General features: G+C 38.1%; 1 protein-coding gene across 1 annotated transcript in view; it reads left to right on the top strand.

Moving 5' to 3' along the window:
* KIT (KIT proto-oncogene, receptor tyrosine kinase) overlaps positions 1–20,316 on the top strand; it is a 117,084-nt gene extending 96,768 nt beyond the window's left edge. Inside the window, exons 14-21 of the mRNA XM_026683893.2 lie at positions 637–778; positions 4,553–4,629; positions 4,934–5,061; positions 8,555–8,677; positions 11,609–11,720; positions 12,287–12,386; positions 13,736–13,841; positions 19,796–20,316. Coding sequence (XP_026539678.1) covers positions 637–778; positions 4,553–4,629; positions 4,934–5,061; positions 8,555–8,677; positions 11,609–11,720; positions 12,287–12,386; positions 13,736–13,841; positions 19,796–19,921 — 914 coding nt within the window. The 3' untranslated portion in view covers positions 19,922–20,316. The remainder of the gene's footprint in view (positions 1–636; positions 779–4,552; positions 4,630–4,933; positions 5,062–8,554; positions 8,678–11,608; positions 11,721–12,286; positions 12,387–13,735; positions 13,842–19,795) is intronic.
* The last annotated feature ends 1,550 nt before the right edge of the window (positions 20,317–21,866 follow it).

The following is a 21,866-nucleotide window of genomic DNA, read 5'->3' as shown; positions in this document are numbered from 1 at the left end:
GGGCACTTGGAACACGCATTTTTGATATAAAAATATTTTGTACTACAGACAACCTGATTCTATCATGTTTTGATCTTTTAATATGTTTTCTAAAAGTCATAAGCATCTGGCTTTCAGTCTTAATAGCTGTTCTGTCCAAATGTGTGCTTTTTTTCTCTCTATTACACTGAGAACTATAATATTTAATGTTGTTTCTAACATTACTATATGAATAATAAATGGGGTAAATCAAAGGAATAAATGTTAAAAGCTTGTATTTGGAACGGAGATGTTTCTTCAGGAAGGAGTCTTTAAAATGAAACAGATGTATCTGGTTTGCGCCAATAACACAGAATTTACTTAGTGTGCGTGTGCATATGTGTGTTTCTGCACTGCAGTCCTATTGATGTGCGGGGATAATTAATTGGAAACGACAGCATTCTAATCGGGATGAAAACCCAGCTTCTGAATGAAGATGTTTGCTGATGTAATTCTGCTCTGACTTTTCAAGCCAAAACACTAATCTATAGTGCGGCTTTGAAAAGGTCCCATTTTTGTACGTGTAGACAAATAATCTTTTAAAAGAAATTTCTTTTTGTAAAGTCTCAGACAGAATGCAGAATTCACCCACGCTTCACACTTCCTTTGCATCTGCAGGTCCTACTCTGGTCATCACTGAATATTGCTGTTATGGCGACCTTTTGAATTTCCTAAGGAGGAAACGAGATTCCTTCATTTGCCAGAGGCCTGAAGAAACTGCTGTTTACAAGAACATCCTCTATCAGAAAGAACACATGTAGTAAGGCTGTGTCGCCAGAATTGGCAGTTATTCCCAGGAAATCATAGTGCATTTTTGTATGCTTTTTTGGCTTTTAGAAATTTGTGCCTGTTTTACAAGAGCTGTACAGGCACCGGGGGGGAGTGTGGGGTGTTGATTCTTTTTACAGTATTTATAAATTCACCATTCTTCAGAATTGTGTCCAGTACGGCAGGGGTCCCCAACCACCGGTCCACGGACCGGTACCGGTCCGTGGAACAAGTCCTACCGGGCAGCTGGTTTGCTGGGCGCCGCCATCTTGTTTTGATGAAAAAGTGCTTCCGGTGAGCTTTTCCGGGTAGAAAGCTCACCGGAAGCACTTTCATCAAAAAAGATGGCGGCGCCCGTCTGATGCCCGATACCGGGCCGCGCCATAAAAAAGGTTGGGGATCACTGCAGTACGGTATATACTCTGTGTGTCTTTCATGTAAGTTTTTTAAATAGTTTGGGTCCATATCCACCCAAGAAGCTGATTTCTGTGCAAGGATGCAAATTCTGGATTAACGGTGCAAGTCTTTAGCGCGTAGTCTTCTATTTAAGAGGGAGTTTCAATTCTTCTTCTGATGTTATAGTTACATTTTCTGTACATTCATCTGGGGCTGAGCAACATTTCATTGTCTACCTGCTATATATTTCAAAAAGAGAGGTAGAATGGTAGAGAGCCACAATGCCCAGCTAATGGCAGTAGGTCAAGATACTTGTATAATGGGTCCATCTGAATAGCTGGAATTGAGAGTGGGTCACATTGGGGGAATGTATTTTTGAGTAACTTCGATGTGTTAAGCTTGAATGGAAACCTACAACACCGGTTTTTGTCTTTTATTTTGTCATGACAAAATTGTATCACACAGCTTTGGAAACTTGAGTATTGTGATTTGGGGATCAGACAAAATGGCAACAGAGATGGCTGTGAAGGGAATATTCAGAATCTTATAGAGACAACATGTGCAGAAGCGTTCCTTAAGTTGAGAGAAAATAGGTAGAATTAAGAGAAATCGACTCCTCCCTGACTCAGTGGGATGGGATATAAGAGAGAGGGTAGGTAAAATACAGGCGCACTTGTAATTGTGTATTACTGTAACCCAGGGATGCTGTCTCAGGAATTCTGGGAGTTGAAGTCCACAGGATATAAAAACAGGGTGATAGTTGCCCACTCCTGCCGTATCCTATGGAGTTGGTTTTCTGATATGTCTGCATTATAGGACAAACAGAAGCTCTGGAGTAGAAAGTTAGCTTTCTAAGAAAGCATCAGTTTTAATACGAACTACTGATTAAGATTTTTGTAATCCAGAGAGGAAGTATTTATATCTTAAACACAATGGGCACAGCAATCTGAGTTTAATAACCAATACACAGGGCTTCTAAGGGCATTTAGCATCCTTAGGAATTCCAGGGAAACACTTTTTCAGACTGATTCTAGGAAGCAGTGACTCTGTCAAGTGCCAGGGAAATCAGGAAATCCAGGCAATTCAAATGGATATAAAGATTTATTGCAAGCATAAGTTCTCTACAAGAATCTGAGCTACTAATGAGCCCAAGCAAACTGGTGGTAGATAATGAGTCACAGGAATTCAAGGTGGGCTGGATGTAACATCTGTTGCGGGCGCGAAGAGACTCATGACTGATGAGGCATTTGACCCCTCCTCCCTTGGCCATTTGCTACAACAGTGGTCCCCACCCTTGGTCCGTGGACTGGCACTGGGCCGCGCTATGCCAGAAACCGGGCCGCGCCAACAAGCATAGCCCCATCCATGGGATACAGGCAACACACGAAACCATGCCCCCTCCAGTCCGTGGGAAAACCTCTCTCCATGGAACAGTCTCTGGTGCCCAAGAGGTTGGGGCCGCTGCCCTACAGATCCCTTCTAAGTGGACAAGAAGCCTCGGTGCTTTGCTTGAGAACAAGAACTTCTGGGTGTAGAGACCCCCAGTTGGCAAAATGAAATGGTCATTCAAGGAAGTTCAGCGGTGGTGTTTTGGAGATGTCAAGGTGCCTTGTATTAAAACAAAGCAGCTTGTATTGGTAAAAACAAAGCAGCTTGTTAAGGTGGATTGTTGTGACAAATCCGCTTAGTTTGAGACTTACAAATTTTTTTAGGAATCACAGTCCAGTTCATTTCCTTTGGACATTTATTCCAACTAACCCATTGGGTCACAAATATTGTTCCATTAATTAACCAAATTATTCAGGCCCCCAATAACTATAGTTACTATTACATGGTCTCTTACCAACGTGCTTAAGAAATTCATTTGTTAATACAATTTTATTTCATTTTTCACATTTTAAAAACATCTCTTTGTAGTGAACAACATGATTCCAGGTTTTCACACTCCCGTACAAACATGACTATATTACATACTCATCTTTCACATTTAGTTTCATATCTCATACCTTCATATTCATTATACTATTATACTTTTATCTCTCAGGTTTGCTGTTTCATCGCGTATTCTTATTTCATCAATTCACAAATTCTAATTCAATTTAAACATTTCAAAGAGATTTCCCCCCACAATTACTAATTTGAGTATGCCACCCCTATAACTTATATATTCTCTAATTAACCCCCCTTTAAATCCCAATATGCATTTAACTTTTAATTATTACCTAAAAAATTAATAATAATCTCCTAACAACTACATAACATATATACCTTTTAGGTCAGATTCTATTACATAGAAATTATTTATAATTTCAGAAAGAACAATCTATTCAATTAGTCATAAACACTGATATTAATCTTGCAACAATCCTCATAATTCATTTCAGCTATCTTCTATACATACATTAAACATAGATAATAAACTTATAATTTTTCTTTTTTCACATTTATTCTATTTATATCCATATATAGTTTAACAAGCAAACAGTCCAATAACAATAAAAAATACCAGTTCTAATCTTTCATTTTGATAATCTACCTTTCCCTATTTTCTAAATAGTTTATAACTTCAAATACATTTACATTCCCGCTTATCACCTTGCAGAATCCCCTTTCTTAATTCTTATTAAACCATTATCTCTGTGTCTTTTAGATAAACAAAGAAATTCATTTCTTCATAGTTTTTTGAGCTAGCCAAAGTTCACTTGGATCTGGCATCCAGTTAGAAAAAATGGAGATAACTAACGTCAGATGCTAATAGAGGTCCGAACCTTTTAATTTTTAAATAATTTTTGCCCAAAGTGTATATAATATGAAGTAGAAATTCTTTCAGGAGGTATAAATAATCAGATAAAAAACTTATCAGGTCAAGATTAACTATTCCTTCTAACAAGAAATTATCTGCATGCAAAAAGACCTCTTAACATTATGATCTGCTGCTTTCTTATTTAATTTGTGTTATTCAAACAAAATCAGTGATAAGTCATTTCTCAGGAGGTCCGTCAATTAATAAAGGGAATTTCCTACAATAAGATAGCTTTTGGAAAAGGAAAATTTTTTGGTTCTGTAAAGAAGATTAACCTTCTTCAGCCCAAACAACTTCTTATTTAAACTGCCTTTTCATTATTAATTCTAAGAGCCTTTCCTGTAAAATGTCAGAATTCAAATATAGCGCTCACAGTGGTATCTTCAGTCCCATAGCCAGGTGTCTTCACCTTTCATCAGGTTAATAATAGATTTTGGTTTCTTTTCAAGAAATGTGGTTTATTTAGCAATTGAAGATTTTACATGCTTCCTTTGTTCTTGTAAAAGGTATTCTTTATTTGAACGCCATGTATGAATTAATCTCATATTTCCTCTGCTTTCCACACAGTGATGCCACCAATGAGTACATGGACATGAAACCAGGAGTTTCTCAAGTTGTCCACGCCAAAACCACTAAAAGACTAGGTAATTGGAAAAAAGGGTGGGAACTTTTGTTCTGAAATTGTTGATATTTGCTTACACATGCCAGTTAAAATAAAATTTAGGTTAAAAGAAGTGAAAGCAATTTTACAATGTTAACGTTGGCTGGGGGAATTTATATTCTTTTTTTTAAAAGAAACTAAATAACATTAAATAGCATCAAATAAATAGAATTTATTTGAATAGCATTTCTGTAGGACCTTGGTGCCATGCTCTGTCGATAAAATGTCTGCTCTGTTTCCAAGTCACATCATTTCTCCCATTTATTGTTCCCACATGTTCTGCTTAGGGTCATTGGCTAATCAGGATGTCACGGTTGCCATTTTAGAAGATGATGAATTAGCTCTGGATGTTGAAGATCTGTTAAGTTTTTCTTACCAGGTAGCAAAGGGGATGAGCTTTCTTTCATCTAAAAATGTAAGTAGAGACTCAAGAAAATAGATTTTTTAAATATATGTATGGAATGATATTAGATTATCATACTTCCTCCCTTTCGTATAAGAATCACGATGTTCTCTGTACTTTCATTGTTAATAAATCTTTAGAGAAGTGCAATCTTGTACAATCTTGTATTATCTTGTAGAAACAATAGGAACTCTGGTCCCATTTTTTTCAGTCTTTGCCTATATATCAGATAGGCAGTGTCTAGCACCAATTTTTGGCAAGGCATCTCCAATTGCAGATAGGCATGAAATCTGCAAGTTCTTCAGTGCCCTGTTGTATAACTTCAAAAAAAAATATTACATTGCACGCTTGGCCTCAAGTGTACAATGTTTTGCTTAGAGAACCCCTGTGTTACTGGAAATAAATGAGATAATATTGCCAATATCAATAGCCTTTTGGATTGGCGCTATTTCTTCTATTCCTCCTCCTCTGACATCTGTGATAACCCTCTTGTTGGTTTCTGAAATGAGAATGCCAAAATCTAAACAAGATGCAGCCTTGTGGGCTGGTGTGAAAAGAAGGGGGAAATCAGATGCAACTCCTCTTAAGATCAAAATTCTCTCTCCAGACTCAAACCACCAATATTGTGACCCACAGATTCTGTCCCAGAAGCCATAAGATTATACTTTAATTTAGAAATAGTGACCAAATGCATTCTGAACCTGAAGTTTACATAGAAGCATTCGCCATTGGTTTCCACAGAATATTCTTCTGAAGCATGTTTTGAGCTATCAGGAAATTGTGATCTTAATGATATGACCTGTGAATGGATATTTGTACAAGGTTGAAATGTATATTTTTTGTGTTAATATAGGATCATCGTGCGTGTGTGTGTGTGTGTGTGTGTGTGTGTATTCATATTCTTAAGTTTTCGCCAGGACTTACATGTATGTTATTCAGCTTTGTTCGGGTATTTTCCCACGTCATTGTAGTTGTGCTTTTAAAGTTGTAGCAACGTTTCAGCAGAATCTCATCTACCATCATCAGGCTTCTGTATTGTGTTTGTCTGTGAGGCAGACTTTTACAGTTGTTTCAGTTTTAAATTTGGGGCTAGCCTACTCCTATTCTGGCAATATAAACCATTCTGGCACAGCAGTAGGCTAGCCTCAAATTTAAAACTGAAACAGCTGTAAAAGTCTGACTCACAGACAAACACAATACAGAAGCCTGATGATGGCAGATGAGATTCTGCCGAATGTTGCTGGTCTTTTTAAAGCACAACTACAATGACGTGGGAAAATACCCGAACAAAGCTGAATAACTAACATACATACATACATACATACATACATACATACATACATACATATATGCCATACATGTAAGTACCCGCGAAAACTTAAGAAAACATAGATATAGATATAGATATGGTATTCAGCTTTGTTCGGGTATTTTCCCACGTCATTATAGTTGTGCTTTTAAAGTTGTAGCAACGTTTCACCAGAATCTCATCTGCCATTATCAGGCTTCTGTATTGTGTTCATCTGTGAGTCAGACTTTCACAGCCATTTCTGTTTTAAATTTGGTGCTAGCCTACTGCTGTGCCAGAATGGTTTTTTCTTCATCCTGATTGGTTGGGAGTCTTGGTCTGTGTTTATTGGTCTTGGAGTTTGCTGTGTTCTGCTTGATTGGTGTTTCTAATATCTTCTGTCTGTTTTGTAGCTTTTTTTTGTCTTGATTGGCTGGCAACATTGTGTTTCCTGTATTGGAGGCTTTTAGTGCAGCTTGGCTCCGAGTAAACGGACAGCTATCATTTATTAGGAAGCTAGGTTTCATCTGGGTGCCTGGTTGGGGTGTGTTTGAGCTGGAGGTATCAGGGGGAGTCTGTTTGTGCCCAGGTGTTTGCCTGGCTTGTGGTGTGGAGATTTTGTTTGAGAGTTCAGGCTTCCAAATAATTGACAGTCTGGTGGAGTCATCTCTTCTATTCATGCTTTCAGGTCTTTTTTTCAATCTCTATGGCTTCTCTGATAATTCTGTAGCTGGGGTTTTCTATAGTGGCTAGGGTTTTGGTGCCATTGAAGTCGATGCTGTGACCTGTGGCTTTCATGTGTTGAACTAGTGAAGAAGTGTGTTCCAGCTTTTTTACTGCATTTTTGTGTTCATCCAGGTGGGTACTTATTCTTCTATTGGTCTGTCCAATGTATGTGGCAGGGCATGATAGACAGGGGACTTCTTATATGCCTTGGTTTTCCAGGTCAATTTTATCTTTGGGGTTTCTTAGGATGGCTGCTATTTTTCTGTCTGTTTTGAAGGCAGTCTTGATGTGATGCCTGTGTAGTATCTTACTGATTTTGTCTGTAGTACCTCTTATGTAGGGCAGGACAGCTGTTCCATAGGTCTGTTCATCTTCTAGGTCTCCATTATGTCTCAGTATGTTTTTGTGGATAAGGCCAGTGATTTTGCTTTTGTGGAAGCTGTTGGCTGTCAGTACTTTAGTCAGAATAGAATAGAATAGAATAGAATAGAATAGAATAGAATAGAATAGAATAGAATAGAATAGAATAGAATAGAATAATAGAATAGAATAGAATAGAATAGAATAGAATAGAATAGAATTCTTTATTGGCCAAGTGTGATTGGACACACAAGGAATTTGTCTTGGTGCAAATGCTCTCGGTGTACATAAAAGAAAAGATACATTCGTCAAGAGTCAAGAATCATCTGGTACAACATTTAATAATAGTCATAGAGTACAATAAGCAGTCAAATATACTAGGAAACAGTCAATGTAAATGCAAGCAACAAAGTTACAGTCACAAGTGGGATGGGATGGGCGATAAGGAGTGATGAGAAGATTAATAGTAACAGTAGTGCAGACTTTGTAAATAGTTGGACACTGTTGAGGGAATTATTTGTTTAGCAGAGTGATGGCTTTCGGGGGAAAACTGTCCTTGTCTCTAGTTGTTCTGGTGTGCAGTGCTCTATAGCAGGGGTCCTCAACCGCCGGTCCGCGGACCGGTACCGGTCAGCGGAACAAGCCTTACCGGGCCGCTGGTTGCTGGCGCCGCCATCTTTTTGGTAAAAAAGCAATTTTTCGTCAAAAAGATGGCGGCGCCAAGCGCTGGTGAGCTTTTCCGGGTAGAAAACCATTTCTACCCGAAAAAGCTCACCAGAAGCGCTAGCGCCGCATTTTTGAAAATCACTTCGTGACGTCACCGGAAGTGATTTTTCGTCAAAAAAGATGGCGGCGCCCAGCTGACGCCGAACCGGACGCGGCGCCAGCTGACGCCGAACCGGGCAGCGCGTCGAAAAGGTTGGGGATCCTGCTCTATAGCATTGTTTTGAGGGTAGGAGTTGAAACAATTTATGTCCAGGATGTGAGGGGTCTGTAAGTATTTTCACAGCCCTCTTTTTGATTCATGCAGTATACAGGTCCTCAATGGGGAAGGCAGGTTGGTATCAATTGTTTTTTCTGCAGTCCTAATTACTTGCCTTACATGTACATTCTGCAATTGTATTTCTTCAGTGCATTCACAGAGACCTGGCAGCAAGGAATATATTACTTACTCATGGACGGATAACAAAAATCTGTGACTTCGGCCTTGCAAGAGACATCAGGAATGACTCAAATTATGTGGTCAAAGGAAATGTAAGTATGTTTGGTCCAACCTATGTCTCTCGGTGGTAGCATCAAATTTTAGTTTATGACCATAAATCCCAGCAACTAGCTCTAGTAAGTGATTCTTCCCTCTAAGGGTAGAAAGCTTGGAGAGGGAACCCCCAGATTTGGCTGGTTTTCCAAACAAAAGGCACGCTTCCTTCTGCCTTTCATTAGCTCATTGCAAATGGTTTCCCCGATATAAACTTCTTCATCTCTTCTTTGAACTTTTTCACCAAACCACTGTTTGGTTTGGTGGCAGCAGTGCCTCAGATGGAAAGTCCATACAGAGAGTAGTAAGGACAACCGAGAAGCTTATAGGAAGCTCACTTCCCATTATTCAGGATACTGCTCCATAAGCGCTGGATGCTTAGAGCTCAAAGCATTGTTAGAGACCCCACACACCCACTTCATGGTCTGTTTCTGTTGCTCCCCTCTGGGAGGAAGTTTCGATGTACTTCTAGCAGGACTACCAGATTCTGTATCAGCTTTGTTCCCCATGCCATCCGTCTGGTAAACTCACAAGATTCGTTTTTCTCGCCATGTAGATGATCCAAACTAGACTATGTTGGTTCGCTATGTCATATAATATATGTGGGCATTTGCATAATTTTGCATTTATTTATTCTATCATGGCTATGTAGTCTATATTGGAGGTGGTGACCCTTTGAGAGCTGTATATGCAACGAAATTTCATTTTAATGTATGCCGATTAGTGTACATTCAAAGTGACAGTAAAGTTGTTATTCCAGTTTTTATTCTAAACTTGTAATCTGTCCCTGTGTATTGGTGATGTCGTTGAAGCAGTCTGTGATAATGAAGATTCAGTTCATCTGAGGTTGGAACACAAAAGCCCGTGTTTCTTCCTTTTAGCACAGATTTTTTTTTTTTACTGCTTTTCCTGTTAAATTCAAAGTGGGACGTAGGCATTTTACAGAGCTAATAAATATTATTACACAAGCAAGTCTGGAAGCCCCTTAATAGGGACAGTATTTGCTTGACCAAATGAATTGTGAGATCAGGTGTCCTTTCTAGCTTCTGGCTAATTATCCGCAACTTGGTTTTTCTAAATTGCGGGATAACAGTTTGCAGGTGGGCAACAAGTAAATTGCATTCCATTTGCCTGGATTAAAGAGCTTTTACTATCTTGAGTTGCCTGTTCTGTGGTCAGAATGATTTAGAAAAATGGATATTTGTAATTGGACCCAAGAAGGTAGAAGATGTTCCTTTACTGTATCTTAGCTAACCTAAAGCACATGTTAAGGAAATACTGATCTTGCTCTAAAGTGACAGGAGTCAGCATTTCATTTGGCTTTTAGCAATAATTCTAGTTTATTTTATTTTATTGCCATTGCACCTCGTACAATGAAATTAAGTACCACCTTCAGTGTACATTATGACCATGAAAATAAACACAAACACACATCCTTCACATTCCATACATTGAATTGAAAACCCCTGGTATTGCATTAATATTGCACTATACAGTAGAATGATTCCATTCATTCTTGATATAGAATTTACCACTCTCATTTAAAAGTTTTACTTCATACAATTAATTGAAATAGTAATGCAGATTACTTTCCTAAACTTCAAAATAAATGTATGATTCTTGTACCATGCAGTGGTTATCATTGGATGAAATGTATAATGAGTCTGATTTAAGTAACAAAGCCAAAATAATAATACTTTGCAATAGAAATTGTAACAAAGAATATGAATTGTATAGTAGCGATTAAAAACATAAACCCATGGGTCTATATATTGGACAAATCCAAATTCCAGATGGGCTTTTTTGAATGTAGTCGAATTTAAAGCTGAGTTTACATTATTTTGACTTGAAAGGAATTGCAAATGGACGAAGACATGAATTTTAAATTAACAAAGATACAGAATACATGGGAACAATAACCATAGGACACAGGAAAATTGTTGTCCTCAAAGTCTTTGGTCACTTCAAGTGGAAAATTGCGGCAAATTAAATCTAACGTGTACAAGGCCACACAATTGGGAATTGGCGCTCAGATACAACTGCAATTAAATTGAATCCGGCGAGATGAGATGGTCATCATATTGTCCATCTCAAAGGAAATTATTTACAAGAGCAGCCAGGAAAGGAATTCATTCATTCATTTCATTCACTCATCATTCATGAAAAGCAGATTGTTAGTCACTTCTAATAGACAGAATGAAGTTTCACAAAACCTTTAAAGTAACATTTCCTTCAGTATCTTGGTGGGATTGTTTAATATTATATGGCACAATCGGTGCCCATTTCTATTGTGTTTTCTTCTGTGTTAGGAATCAAATTACTACATAATTATTAAATAACTTTAATTATTCATCAATAAAAGCTTCAGATGACAAGCCAAGAAGCTAATTTTTAATTTACTGGGCTTGACGTTAACAGCATGTTTAACAGTATTTACACAGTTTTGACATTATCCTTAATTTACTAATTTACTGGCCCTTCTGCCCAGGATCATATGTGCTCATTCTGAAAGGGAGGGTAAAAGAGAGACAGTAATTTCCATTTCTTGTATGGCAACAGATGGTTTCAATCTGCTCTACCCATTGCTGATATTCCTCCCCAAAGGAAAAGAAGTACAAGTTCTCAGGGGCGCTTGGTCTCTTTAATTGTTGAAGGGGAACAACCACAAAAAAAAGTTTAATCTTTCGTATTCTTGCAGTGTTCTTCCAGCAACAAGGGACTGTTTTTATGATATATTTGATTACATGCAAATTCATAACAACAAGATTAATTAACAATTAATGTACTGAAAGCTAACTGAGGCATTCAATTAAATGTTTAATCCAGTGAAAGCTCTGTCAAATAACTGTTGACTTTCACTTTGCATAGGATAAGATCTTTTATTGATTATTATTATTTTTTGGTAACATGTTCTTCCTTTTTCTGCCCAGGCACGGCTTCCTGTGAAGTGGATGGCCCCTGAGAGTATCTTTGAATGTGTGTACACCTTTGAGAGCGATGTTTGGTCTTATGGAATTCTGCTTTGGGAACTCTTCTCTTTAGGTAACATACCCCTGGGGATTACATATGTTCTTTATACAGGTAGTGTTGTGGCCTGTCGGCTGCTGGCCCCCTCCAGCAGCCGAATCAGAGGAGGAGGAGGAGGAGGAGGAGGAGGCATGGGAGTCAGGGCAATCTGAGAGTTTCGAGGGGGAAGAGGGAATGGAGCTGTCAGAGATAGAGGCAGAGCCTGGACCATCCATCAGCCCTCAGATGGAAGGTCAACAGCCTCCAGATATGGAGTGGCTGATGAGGAAGAGATGGAACAGCTGGGTCCAGTGCCTGATGTGCAAAAGGCAGAGGAGAGGAGAGCAGTGGAAATCTGTGGGCTGATCCTTGGGAAGGAAGAGCCAGCACTGCTAGCAAAGGCCCTAGCTCTAGGGGTAGGAGATGACTAGATATGGCTAATTGTGATCCTAAGTCAAGAACTACCTGCATTTGTTTCCTGGATGTTTTACCACTCTCATTTTTGAAACAGAAATCCATTTAAAATAGAGTCCCCTGGTTAATCAATACAAATAAACCTGTAATTAAAATCATATACTAATAGATAGAATCTTCTTTAACAGGAAGCAGTCCCTACCCTGGAATGCCTGTGGATTCCAAGTTCTACAAAAACATCAAGGAAGGATACAGAATGTTTAGTCCAGAATATGCACCTCCAGAAATGTGAGTCTGAATTTATTTTAAAATGCCGATTATCCAGTTTTGATGGAAATACTAATTTTATTTTACGCTGTTTTTTTCTCTCGAAAAGTTTCAGTAGTAGACTAAATCATAGATCTCTTCTCGCATTTTCATATATTGGCCAGATTTGTAGAATTCAGTTTGAATAATGATCCCGGGGAAAAGAAACGGAGTTACAATTAGCCATGGCACTTTCTTTTCGTCCCATTGTGACCACAGGCCCTGGTCAGTTAATATCCCACATTTATTCCCACTTGCATGCATTGTCCAATACTTCCAAATCTTTTGAAATTAACCCATTGTGGTGTGACCTCATATGCACGGAAGGTACATAGTGGTTATTTGATTCCTGATGCAAACCTTACGCAATCTGGATAACAATAACCATCACCATCACAGTTAAACCAAATTTATGTCCTAAAGTTAGATCATTCACGATGGTCTGATGCCACCGGCTTTCGATTATGTATAGCCAATTCATCAATTTAGTCATTGATCCTGATCATTGGTTTTCCAATTATAACACATTGCCTTATTATAGGTTAGTGACAAAATGTCCTTTTTGCATTGAATAGGAATTTGGGGGGGGGGGGCGTTGCTCTGTGTCAATAGTTACTCTCCTAAAAATCAGCAAAAATGAATTTTCCTGCCTGGACTATAAGGTCCCTTCCAACTCTGTTTTTCTGTTAATTGAAGAGTAAATGAAAACATCACTGTTGGATCTATTTCCAGTAGAGCATGTGTGTCTATGTACGTATGCATATTTTAGCATGTAGATAAAATTAATAAGCTTGTCAATCAGTTTAATTTTTTCTCTCCTTTGGCAGCATTTTCTGGAATGCCCGTGAGATTGCAACATTGAATGAGGATCATGTGAGCATTCCAGGAAAAATAAGGAATGCTTGTCTCAGTACTTAATAAAATAAGTTCAGCTCTTCTAGAATTCCTCACAGTTTACTTCATATGAACCCTTGCAGACTGTTAGCAGCATTCATTCACATTGAGAATTAAAAAAAAAATGCATATACAATTCCAGCAAGCGCCATAGCAGAATTCTTTCAGTTTCCAAGGAGTATAATATAAAAGCACAACGATTATCCTTGATCTACTGCTGTATGACAGATGGGAGGCTGGGACCCTTAGACACACATTGCATTTTTCAGAATTGTTTTAAGAAAGCATTTTTACACTTTTGCTAATTAAACTAATGGTTGGCTTGGGCAAAACGAACCAAACTGCATGCCTATGAATTTTCTAAAAGTTTCTAAAAAAAACGTGCTCAAAATTACGATCGATGTTTTTCATTTTCTTCATTCTGACTGTACCCATAGCTTTAACATCATGAAGAGCTGCTGGGATGCTGACCCTGTGAAGCGGCCAACTTTTAAGCAAATTGTACAACTGATTGAACAGCAGATCTCCGACACCACAAGTCATGTAAGTGTTGAGTATTTCAGCATAGCTTCCGAAGGGAGACTGAGTGTTAACGCCGGGTGTTAGTTGTTCACAGATCTTGTTTTATGTGGCATTCTTTTTTAATTTTTTTTAAAATAATTTTGTTTATTCAAGATTTCAGGGAATTTTAAAAAAGAGAAAAAAGTTCTCACATTTTACAGCATTGTCATAACAGTGTGTATATCCTTTAGTGACAATTCGATTCATTTACTACAAATATAATCTATCGCTTGTTTACTGTCCTTATTTATTGTATTATTATTAAATTACCTTATTTATTTATTTATTTATTTATTTATTTATTTATTTATTTATTTATTTATTTATTTATTTATTTATATTACTTTACATATATATATATGGATCTTTGTTATTCGTTCCGTATATATTGCACGTGTGAGTCTTTCATCATCTTGGCTTCGTCTTCACTCTGTGCTTCTCAGAGTGATGTAGTGTATGTAATTCACTCTGAGAAGCACAGAGCTAAGACAGAAGCCTGAAGATGATGAATGAGACATCATCACGTTGTGATATAATCATACATCCACATCAAACATAGAATATATATATATATATATATATATATATATATATATATATATATATATATATATATATATATATATATATATATATATATATACATACATATATATACATATATATATACATACATACATACATACATACATACATACACATACATCATGTATCCTATTCTTCTTTAGAGTTTCTTTGGTCATTTTCACTAAACATCTTTACATTCTATTCATCTCGTCAAAAAAGATGATCAGATAAATTTCAGATAAAGCGTGGACCTGACTTTTGAGAAAGTTGGATTTTGAAGGAGGGGTGCACCTCAGTTTTATTCGGTATGCCCGCTGAATTTTTTGGGGAGAAGCTGAGTTTGAAGTATGGCTTTAGTAAACAGATAACAGATAATCAGAGTTGGAAGGGACCTTGTAGGTCATCTAGTCCAGCCCCCTGCCCAAGCAGGAGACCCTACACCATTTCTGACAGATGACAGTCCAATCTCTTCTTGAGAGTCTCAAGTGATGGCACTCCCACAACTTCCGAGGGCAACGTCTGTTCCCTTGGTTGATTGTTCTCACTGTCAGAAAGTTTCTCCTTATTTCCAGGATGAATCTCTCCTTGTCCAGTTTCCATCCATTATTCCTTGTCTGGCCTTCAGGTGCCTTGGAAGACCGCTTGACCCCCTTCCTCCTCTCTGTGGCAGCCCCTCAAATATTGGAAGACTGCTATTCTGTCTCCCCTGGTCCTTCTCTTCACTAGACTAGCCATGCCCAGTTCTTCCCATGTTTTAGCCTCCAGTCCCCTAATCATCCTGGTTGCTCTTCTCTGTACTTTTTCTAGAGTCTCAGTGTATTTTTTATAATGTGGTGACCAAAACTGGATGCAGTACTCTTGGTGGGGTCTTACTAAGGCTTTATAGAGTGGTATTAGTGCCTCCCTTGATCTCGATTGTATCCCTCTGTTAATGCAATTTAGGATTGCATTGGCTTTTGTGGCTGCTGCTGGACACACAAACCTTTAAAACACCACTAAATGGTGCATTTGGAGAATTGGAAAACGGACTCACTCTCTCTCTCTCTCTCTCCGGCTATACCAGACATAGTTAAACAGAAGGGTACATTATAGGTAGTCCTCAACTTACAATTACAATTGACCCCCAAATTTATGTTGTTAAGTGGGACATTTGTTAAGTGAGCTTCTCCCCCCCCCACCCCCTTTTACAACCGTTCCTACCACAGTCGTTAAAGAAATCGTTGCAGTTGATAAATTAGTAACGTGATAATTCCCACCGTATTTAGACAAATTCCAATAAGCTACATAGAACTTTACAAATTAAAAGGTGGAATTAAAAATGGAATAATTTATGCAAAATTCTAGCAAAACAACTGTGCACCTACAATTCTGGGCTTTTATCGCCTAGCGTACTTTCAGCACAGTGTGCATCACATAATAATCGAATGCTTGGTTGTCCTGTTGAAATTCCTTCATTGCCATCTTCCGTCACACACACAAAAAGCAATTGTTTAATGCACAACACAAGTAATAGTATAGAACAATGCATCATTTCTGCAATAAACTAATAGTCATCAAGGAAGTTAAAAAATAATGGTTAATTTCCCTCTGGACAGATCACATCATAAATCTCACTGCTTGTTTTTGCTTTTTAATTGCCCAAAGAATTCTGTATTCCAATCCTTTTGAAATTAATTGTTTCCACTTAAATTGCTTTTTGGATATTCCTTTGGTGCTTATTGTCTTCCAAGGCTAGGAATGTCATGGTTTCCCCAGTGTAGTAACACTTTATGCAGCATTCATCTACTCTATACATTTTTAAAAAAAAAATACATTGGGGTCTTATTGCATTTTGATATTCTACTAAACCTAGCCTTGATCATATTTCTTTTTAATCCTCTCTGTAAATATTTTGCAGTTGTTTATGGCAGATTTCGGTATTTTCCTGATGTGAGTTTGACTAGATATTTTGCCACTTGGTGGATTGTTCCAGTGAAATGGACAATTGACTGCAGACTTCTGGCTTGTCAATATTTGGCAGGTCATAGCGCAGTGATGGCTAACCTTTTCCAAGTTGCGTGTCAAAAGTGCACTCGCGTGCCTGCACCCATGATGCAATGTGCACGCAGCTCCCCCGCCCCAGGCATGCGCGCGGGTCCCCCTGTGCGTGTACTGCACGCCTCTGCATATGCACATGCAACCCCCCACATGCCACATGCCTCTGCGTATGCACGGCAGATACCCAACAATCAGCTGACTGGCGGGGGCGCATGCACAGTGGGGCTCTTCTGGGCGACCTCATGTGCCGGCAGAAGTGGCTCTGCGTGCCACTTCCAGCACGCGTACCTTGGGTTCGCCATCACGGCCCTAGCGGTATAGGGACTTAGTCATCCATGATTCTTACTGACTTTTCCCAATCAATTTTGTCCATGAGGAACTTTACTTCAGTCTTGGCGCTTGAATTTTTGGTGATGGCTTGAATGTCCCACCTGAATCCGGCATGAGATACATCCTATCTGTCGGAGGAACTGCTCTTGGGGCCCAGAAGGTGGCCATTCTCCACCATGTCATCCATTTTATGAAAAATTCTCCCCACCCCCTAAATGAGATCATTTCTATCCCTACTGATTTTCTAAAAGTACCTCAAAATCGGGCTATATCATCCCGCCTGTGGGGCAGGGGCAGTGATACCTTGAGGTGGCTCCCTTGTTGATCTAAACAGGCCACCCACTTTGTATGGGCAGCCATACAAAGTTAACACATACGAGTAGTCCTTGTCTTATGGCCAGAATTGAGCCCGACATTTCTGTCATGAAGCGAAACATTTGTTGAGTGAGTTTTGCCCCCCGTTTTACGATCTTTCTTGCCACCGTTGTTAAGTGAAATCACTGCAGCGGATCAGTTAGTAACCTGGTTGTTAAGTGAATCTGGCTTCCCCATTGACTTTGCTCGTCAGAAGGGTCGCAAGTGAGGATCCCCTGACCCCTTGGGACACAGCAATGGTCATAAGTATGAACCAGTTGCCAAGTGTCCGAATTTTGATCACATGACCATGGGGTTACTAACAAAGGTCGTAAGTGTGAAAAATGGGTCCTTTCACTTTATTTCAGTGCCATTGTAACTTTAAATGGTCACTAAATGAACTGTTGAAAGTCGAGGGCTACCGTTACATACATTTTTTTTAAACAATTTTATTTGAGTTTTCACAAAACAAAAATTAACATAGAACATCTTTTTTTAGTGAACAGCATGGTTCCAGGTTTTCACTTTTCCATACAGACATAATCTCGATTACATATTCATGTTTCATATTTAGTTTCATATTTTATCGCTACTTTATACATTCTCCATTAATTTTCCCTTAAGTATCTTCCTTAGGCTTACTTTATAGCTTTCTCATTCATTTTTAAATCTATTTCATATCATTTTCAAACTTTCCATATCTTCATAATCATTATGCTTATACTTTTATCTGTCCTGCTTAAAATTTCATTACATATTCTTGTATCGTCATTTCCCAACAAATTCCTCCACATTTCAAACTTTACAAAACAAGGTTTCCCTTATAATTACCAATTAGAATGTGTCACCTTCATATCCATAAACCTTTACATACATTTTAATGGATCCTATACTAGGTTGCCCATATTGGCATCATACTGTTCTTTGCCACGGATTATTTTTGGTCCTCTTTTGTTGTGATGCTGGTCGGATTCTCAGCTCAAGGCACAGATTTCAGCTGTTTTGTCTTGATGCATCCGTGATTTTTCACATTTCACATTTGAAAAGCCTTCTCTTTACTCAACAGGGAAGGAAGTGTGAAAGCTGGGCATTAAAACAAGAGAAGTGTGTGGGTATTAAGCTTCTGTCGTGACTATTTTGTTTGGGTTCAGTGTTAACAGTTCCTTTTGGTGTGTATGGGTCACATGGCTTTTTTAACATGACTGAAAACAGCCAGTGAAGTAGATTCCAATCAGGATAGGCCAATAGGTCTGTGGCCCAGTACCAGAGTGCAGTCCATACATACATACATCTATCCATCCATCCATCCAAATCTACCTACAATTTCAGCAACAGAGTGGTCAACGTCTGGAATACTCTACCTGACTCTGGTTTCTTCCCCAAAGCCCCAAAATTTTAACCTTAGACTGTCTACTGTTGACCTCACCCCTTTCCTAAGACGTCTGTAAGGGCATAAGTGCACCAACATGCTGGCCATCCCTGTCCTAATGTTCCTTTTTATTTGTATCCATTTCATCTATTCATAATCATGTTTATACTTATGCCTGTTATACTTCTACCTGTCTAATACTTGCTTGACAAAATAAATAAATAAATAAAATATCTATCTTATCTATTTATCTATCTATGGGTGAATGAATCAGTCAGTCAAATTTGCACGCCGCTCCATCTCAGCTAAGTGGTTTACAAACAAGACAATATGCATAATATGAAATCAAAAACTAAAAGCGCATTTTAAACACAAGGTTAAAATTTTCAAGGTAAAAATAAAAAAAATCAAAGTTAAACAAGTGCTTAACTGCTTTTCTTCTTCTTCTTAATCAGTTTCGATGTTCTGCAGCCTACGTTGCCTTCATTATTCAGGGTTTTTCTTTTTCTTCAAACAACTTTTAGCTGCAGGTGGTCATTACTTAACCACTTCTTCAGCAACCATTTAGGCTTAAAACAGTGCTGAGGAAGTAGTACTTATGACCGATCTTCAAAGTTTAGGCCACCTTAGCATTTCTCTGGTCAAATGATCCCAATACAGACATTGAAATCTAATCAAGTGTATTTAAAGGTGAAGACAAAACCGTTCCTTTAATATCTGCAGCCCTCAGCCCCTCCCTCCCTCCCTCTCTCTCCCTCTCTTCCACACTCTCTTTCCCACTCTCTCTCTCCCCCACTCTCTCTCTCACTCTCTATATATATATCTCATTTAATTGATGCTTGAATTAAACACTATTCATTTTATAGATGGAAACTACTTTCTGAAAACTGGGAGGACACATGGTTAAAGTAAAATTATTATCTCTAAAAAACAATGTTGAGATTATCGCAGTCAAAATGAATCAACACCACTTATTGATTAGCATTGCACACATCCATCGAAATAACTACATGAAAATATGTTGATTGCCTTTCGTGATATGGTAATTGAAATCTCCATAAAATGTAGATACGAAGCAAAGAAATCATAAACAGAATCAATATTCCATGCAAGCAAAAAGCAGTCACTAAAATTACAGTGCTCAAGCTTTTATAATGCACTTTTATCAGATTGTTGAAAGCTACACAGCGTTGGCTTTCGTGGATGAGATGCAAAAAGAAATACATTGGATGTTTGGTGTGGTGTCCAATAGACTGATTCTGATTTCTATCTTTTCCAGATTTACTCCAATGTTTCAAACAGCATTTGTAGTCAAGGAAATGCCGCAGATCACTCTGTAAGAATTAACTCGGTGGGTAGCAGCTCTTCGTCTACTCAGCCCTTACTCACGCACGAGGATGTTTGAAAATAGACTCAATCCATCTTGCTGGAGAATGTACTGTTTCAAAATGACGATCTGTCGTTCTAATGGTAGTAGAAGTATTGCAGGAGTTGCTCTGTGTTGCTTTCTTTTTAATCACATACAAAATTAGACTGCCCAGTCACACCACTGTTAACACTGCTTGCTAGGATATGCATAATTGCTATATTATAGGCAATGGCAATATAGAATCAGATTTGGGAGTGGGAAATAGCAGTTTCAAAAATAAGTATGGGGTGTTGTTGTTTTTTTAAAAGAAGAGCATCGTATGAAAGGCATCAGAACATCTGAGTCCAAAATGTTGATGTGTTGAGTGTGGAAGAGGAAATATTTGAGTAATTTCCATTATTTCCTAAATCTTAATGGGGTAGAACGAAAGCAAAAGAAAAAAAGAAAAAACTGACATTCCAAATCCAAGAACAAGGAGGTAACACTTGGTTGAGAAACAAATCTTGAATGAGCATCAAACAGAACTTATTTCTAGTAGAAAGTTGAGGAACTTATGGCTGTGAAGCAAGCTCGTAGTCATGGGTGTTAAAATTGTAACTTTTTGGAGAACCAGAGTCCCTAGCTTTGAGTTACTGCCAGTTCCACCTTGCTTATGCCTTTGTTCAGTATTTCCAAATGTTTCACTTTAGGCCGGTGTTTCTCAACCTTGGCAGTTTTAAGAGGTGTAGACTTTACTCCCCGAATTCTGGAAGTTGAAATCCACACCTCTCAAAGTTGCCACGGTTAAAGAAACTCTGCTCTAAGCAGAAAATATATAACATGAGAGGGACAAAAAATAATTTACCTGCCTCGTTTTTCTCCACAGGGTTTATATTCTAACAGACGTATTTTCTGTACTGTTTTCTCGCTGCCTTTTTGTCTACTACGTTCAGGGCTTCTGCATCTGGCCTACAACTATCAGATGAACCACTAGGTGAGAGCAGAGAGTTTTAAGAGTTTTCCATGTCTCTTTGCTGCCTTCTAGTGGTTGTTCAGAATTTGTAACTCAGATACAATAGTCCTGATGGTTTCCCACAGTATCTTCATTTGTAAGAGAGAGTTTTTAAAAAGTAATATCAAATATGGTGGATTTCCCAGTCTGGTGAAGACATACGTCTACTTGTGTTTCAAAACAGATAGTCATATATTCTTGGTGTAGCTCCTGTAGATTGAGTGAAAAGATGGCTCACTGGTTGAATTTGTGTATAGGGGTGACAGCGTGTATTTAAATCAGTCGAATTAGATTTGATAAAACTCCACCAATTTTATCAGGAGTGCATTTTTTTTATACTTTGAAAAATTATGAGAGGTAAACCATCCCTTAGTTACATCTGAGAACATCTTACTTACCTGTGTTGCTTCATATTTGGGTATGTCAGCATTGAGAAAAATAACTAATAACATGTTAAAATCAGAGCATTGGCAGGTAAACAGCAGTTAAGTGTATCCATTGTTTTTTTTTTTTTTCTGAACGTGCATCTTTTTCTTAAATGCAAAACATCCAGGGAAGTCTTCAGAATAAGTCTAACAAATTCTAAAATATTGATTTATTTAGAATGCACTAGGCCTCTCTCGTCCTGTTATTTACATTACCTGTATTGTTACATTTACATACATTTTTGATAAAAGCAATTATTTGCCCTATTGCAATGTTATTAAATACTTCTCCAAATGCAAGATAATTCAGATGCACTCCTAATGCCCTCCTTGGCTTAAATACCATTAGCCTTTGCTCTGTAATCTGATCTATAATTTGGTATTCTTCTATGTAGTTTAGGGTTATAGCTACAAAAAAAAACTGGGCCAGCCAGTTTTATGGATGCTTGCACTGTTATACTGTTGCACCTTTCCAAATTTTGCCAGGGTTTTACGGGGAATGGCTTAGTCTAAACTTCTTAAGTGTAGAGGATTCCCATTCTCTTCTGTGAAAGGAATAGACTTC

The sequence above is a fragment of the Notechis scutatus genome, chromosome 4 (assembly GCF_049901735.1).
Source record: "Notechis scutatus isolate UNSWTSFEM ecotype Mainland chromosome 4, rNotScu1.2, whole genome shotgun sequence".
NCBI lineage: Eukaryota > Metazoa > Chordata > Lepidosauria > Squamata > Elapidae > Notechis > Notechis scutatus.
This window is presented reverse-complemented; position numbering and strand designations above follow the sequence as displayed.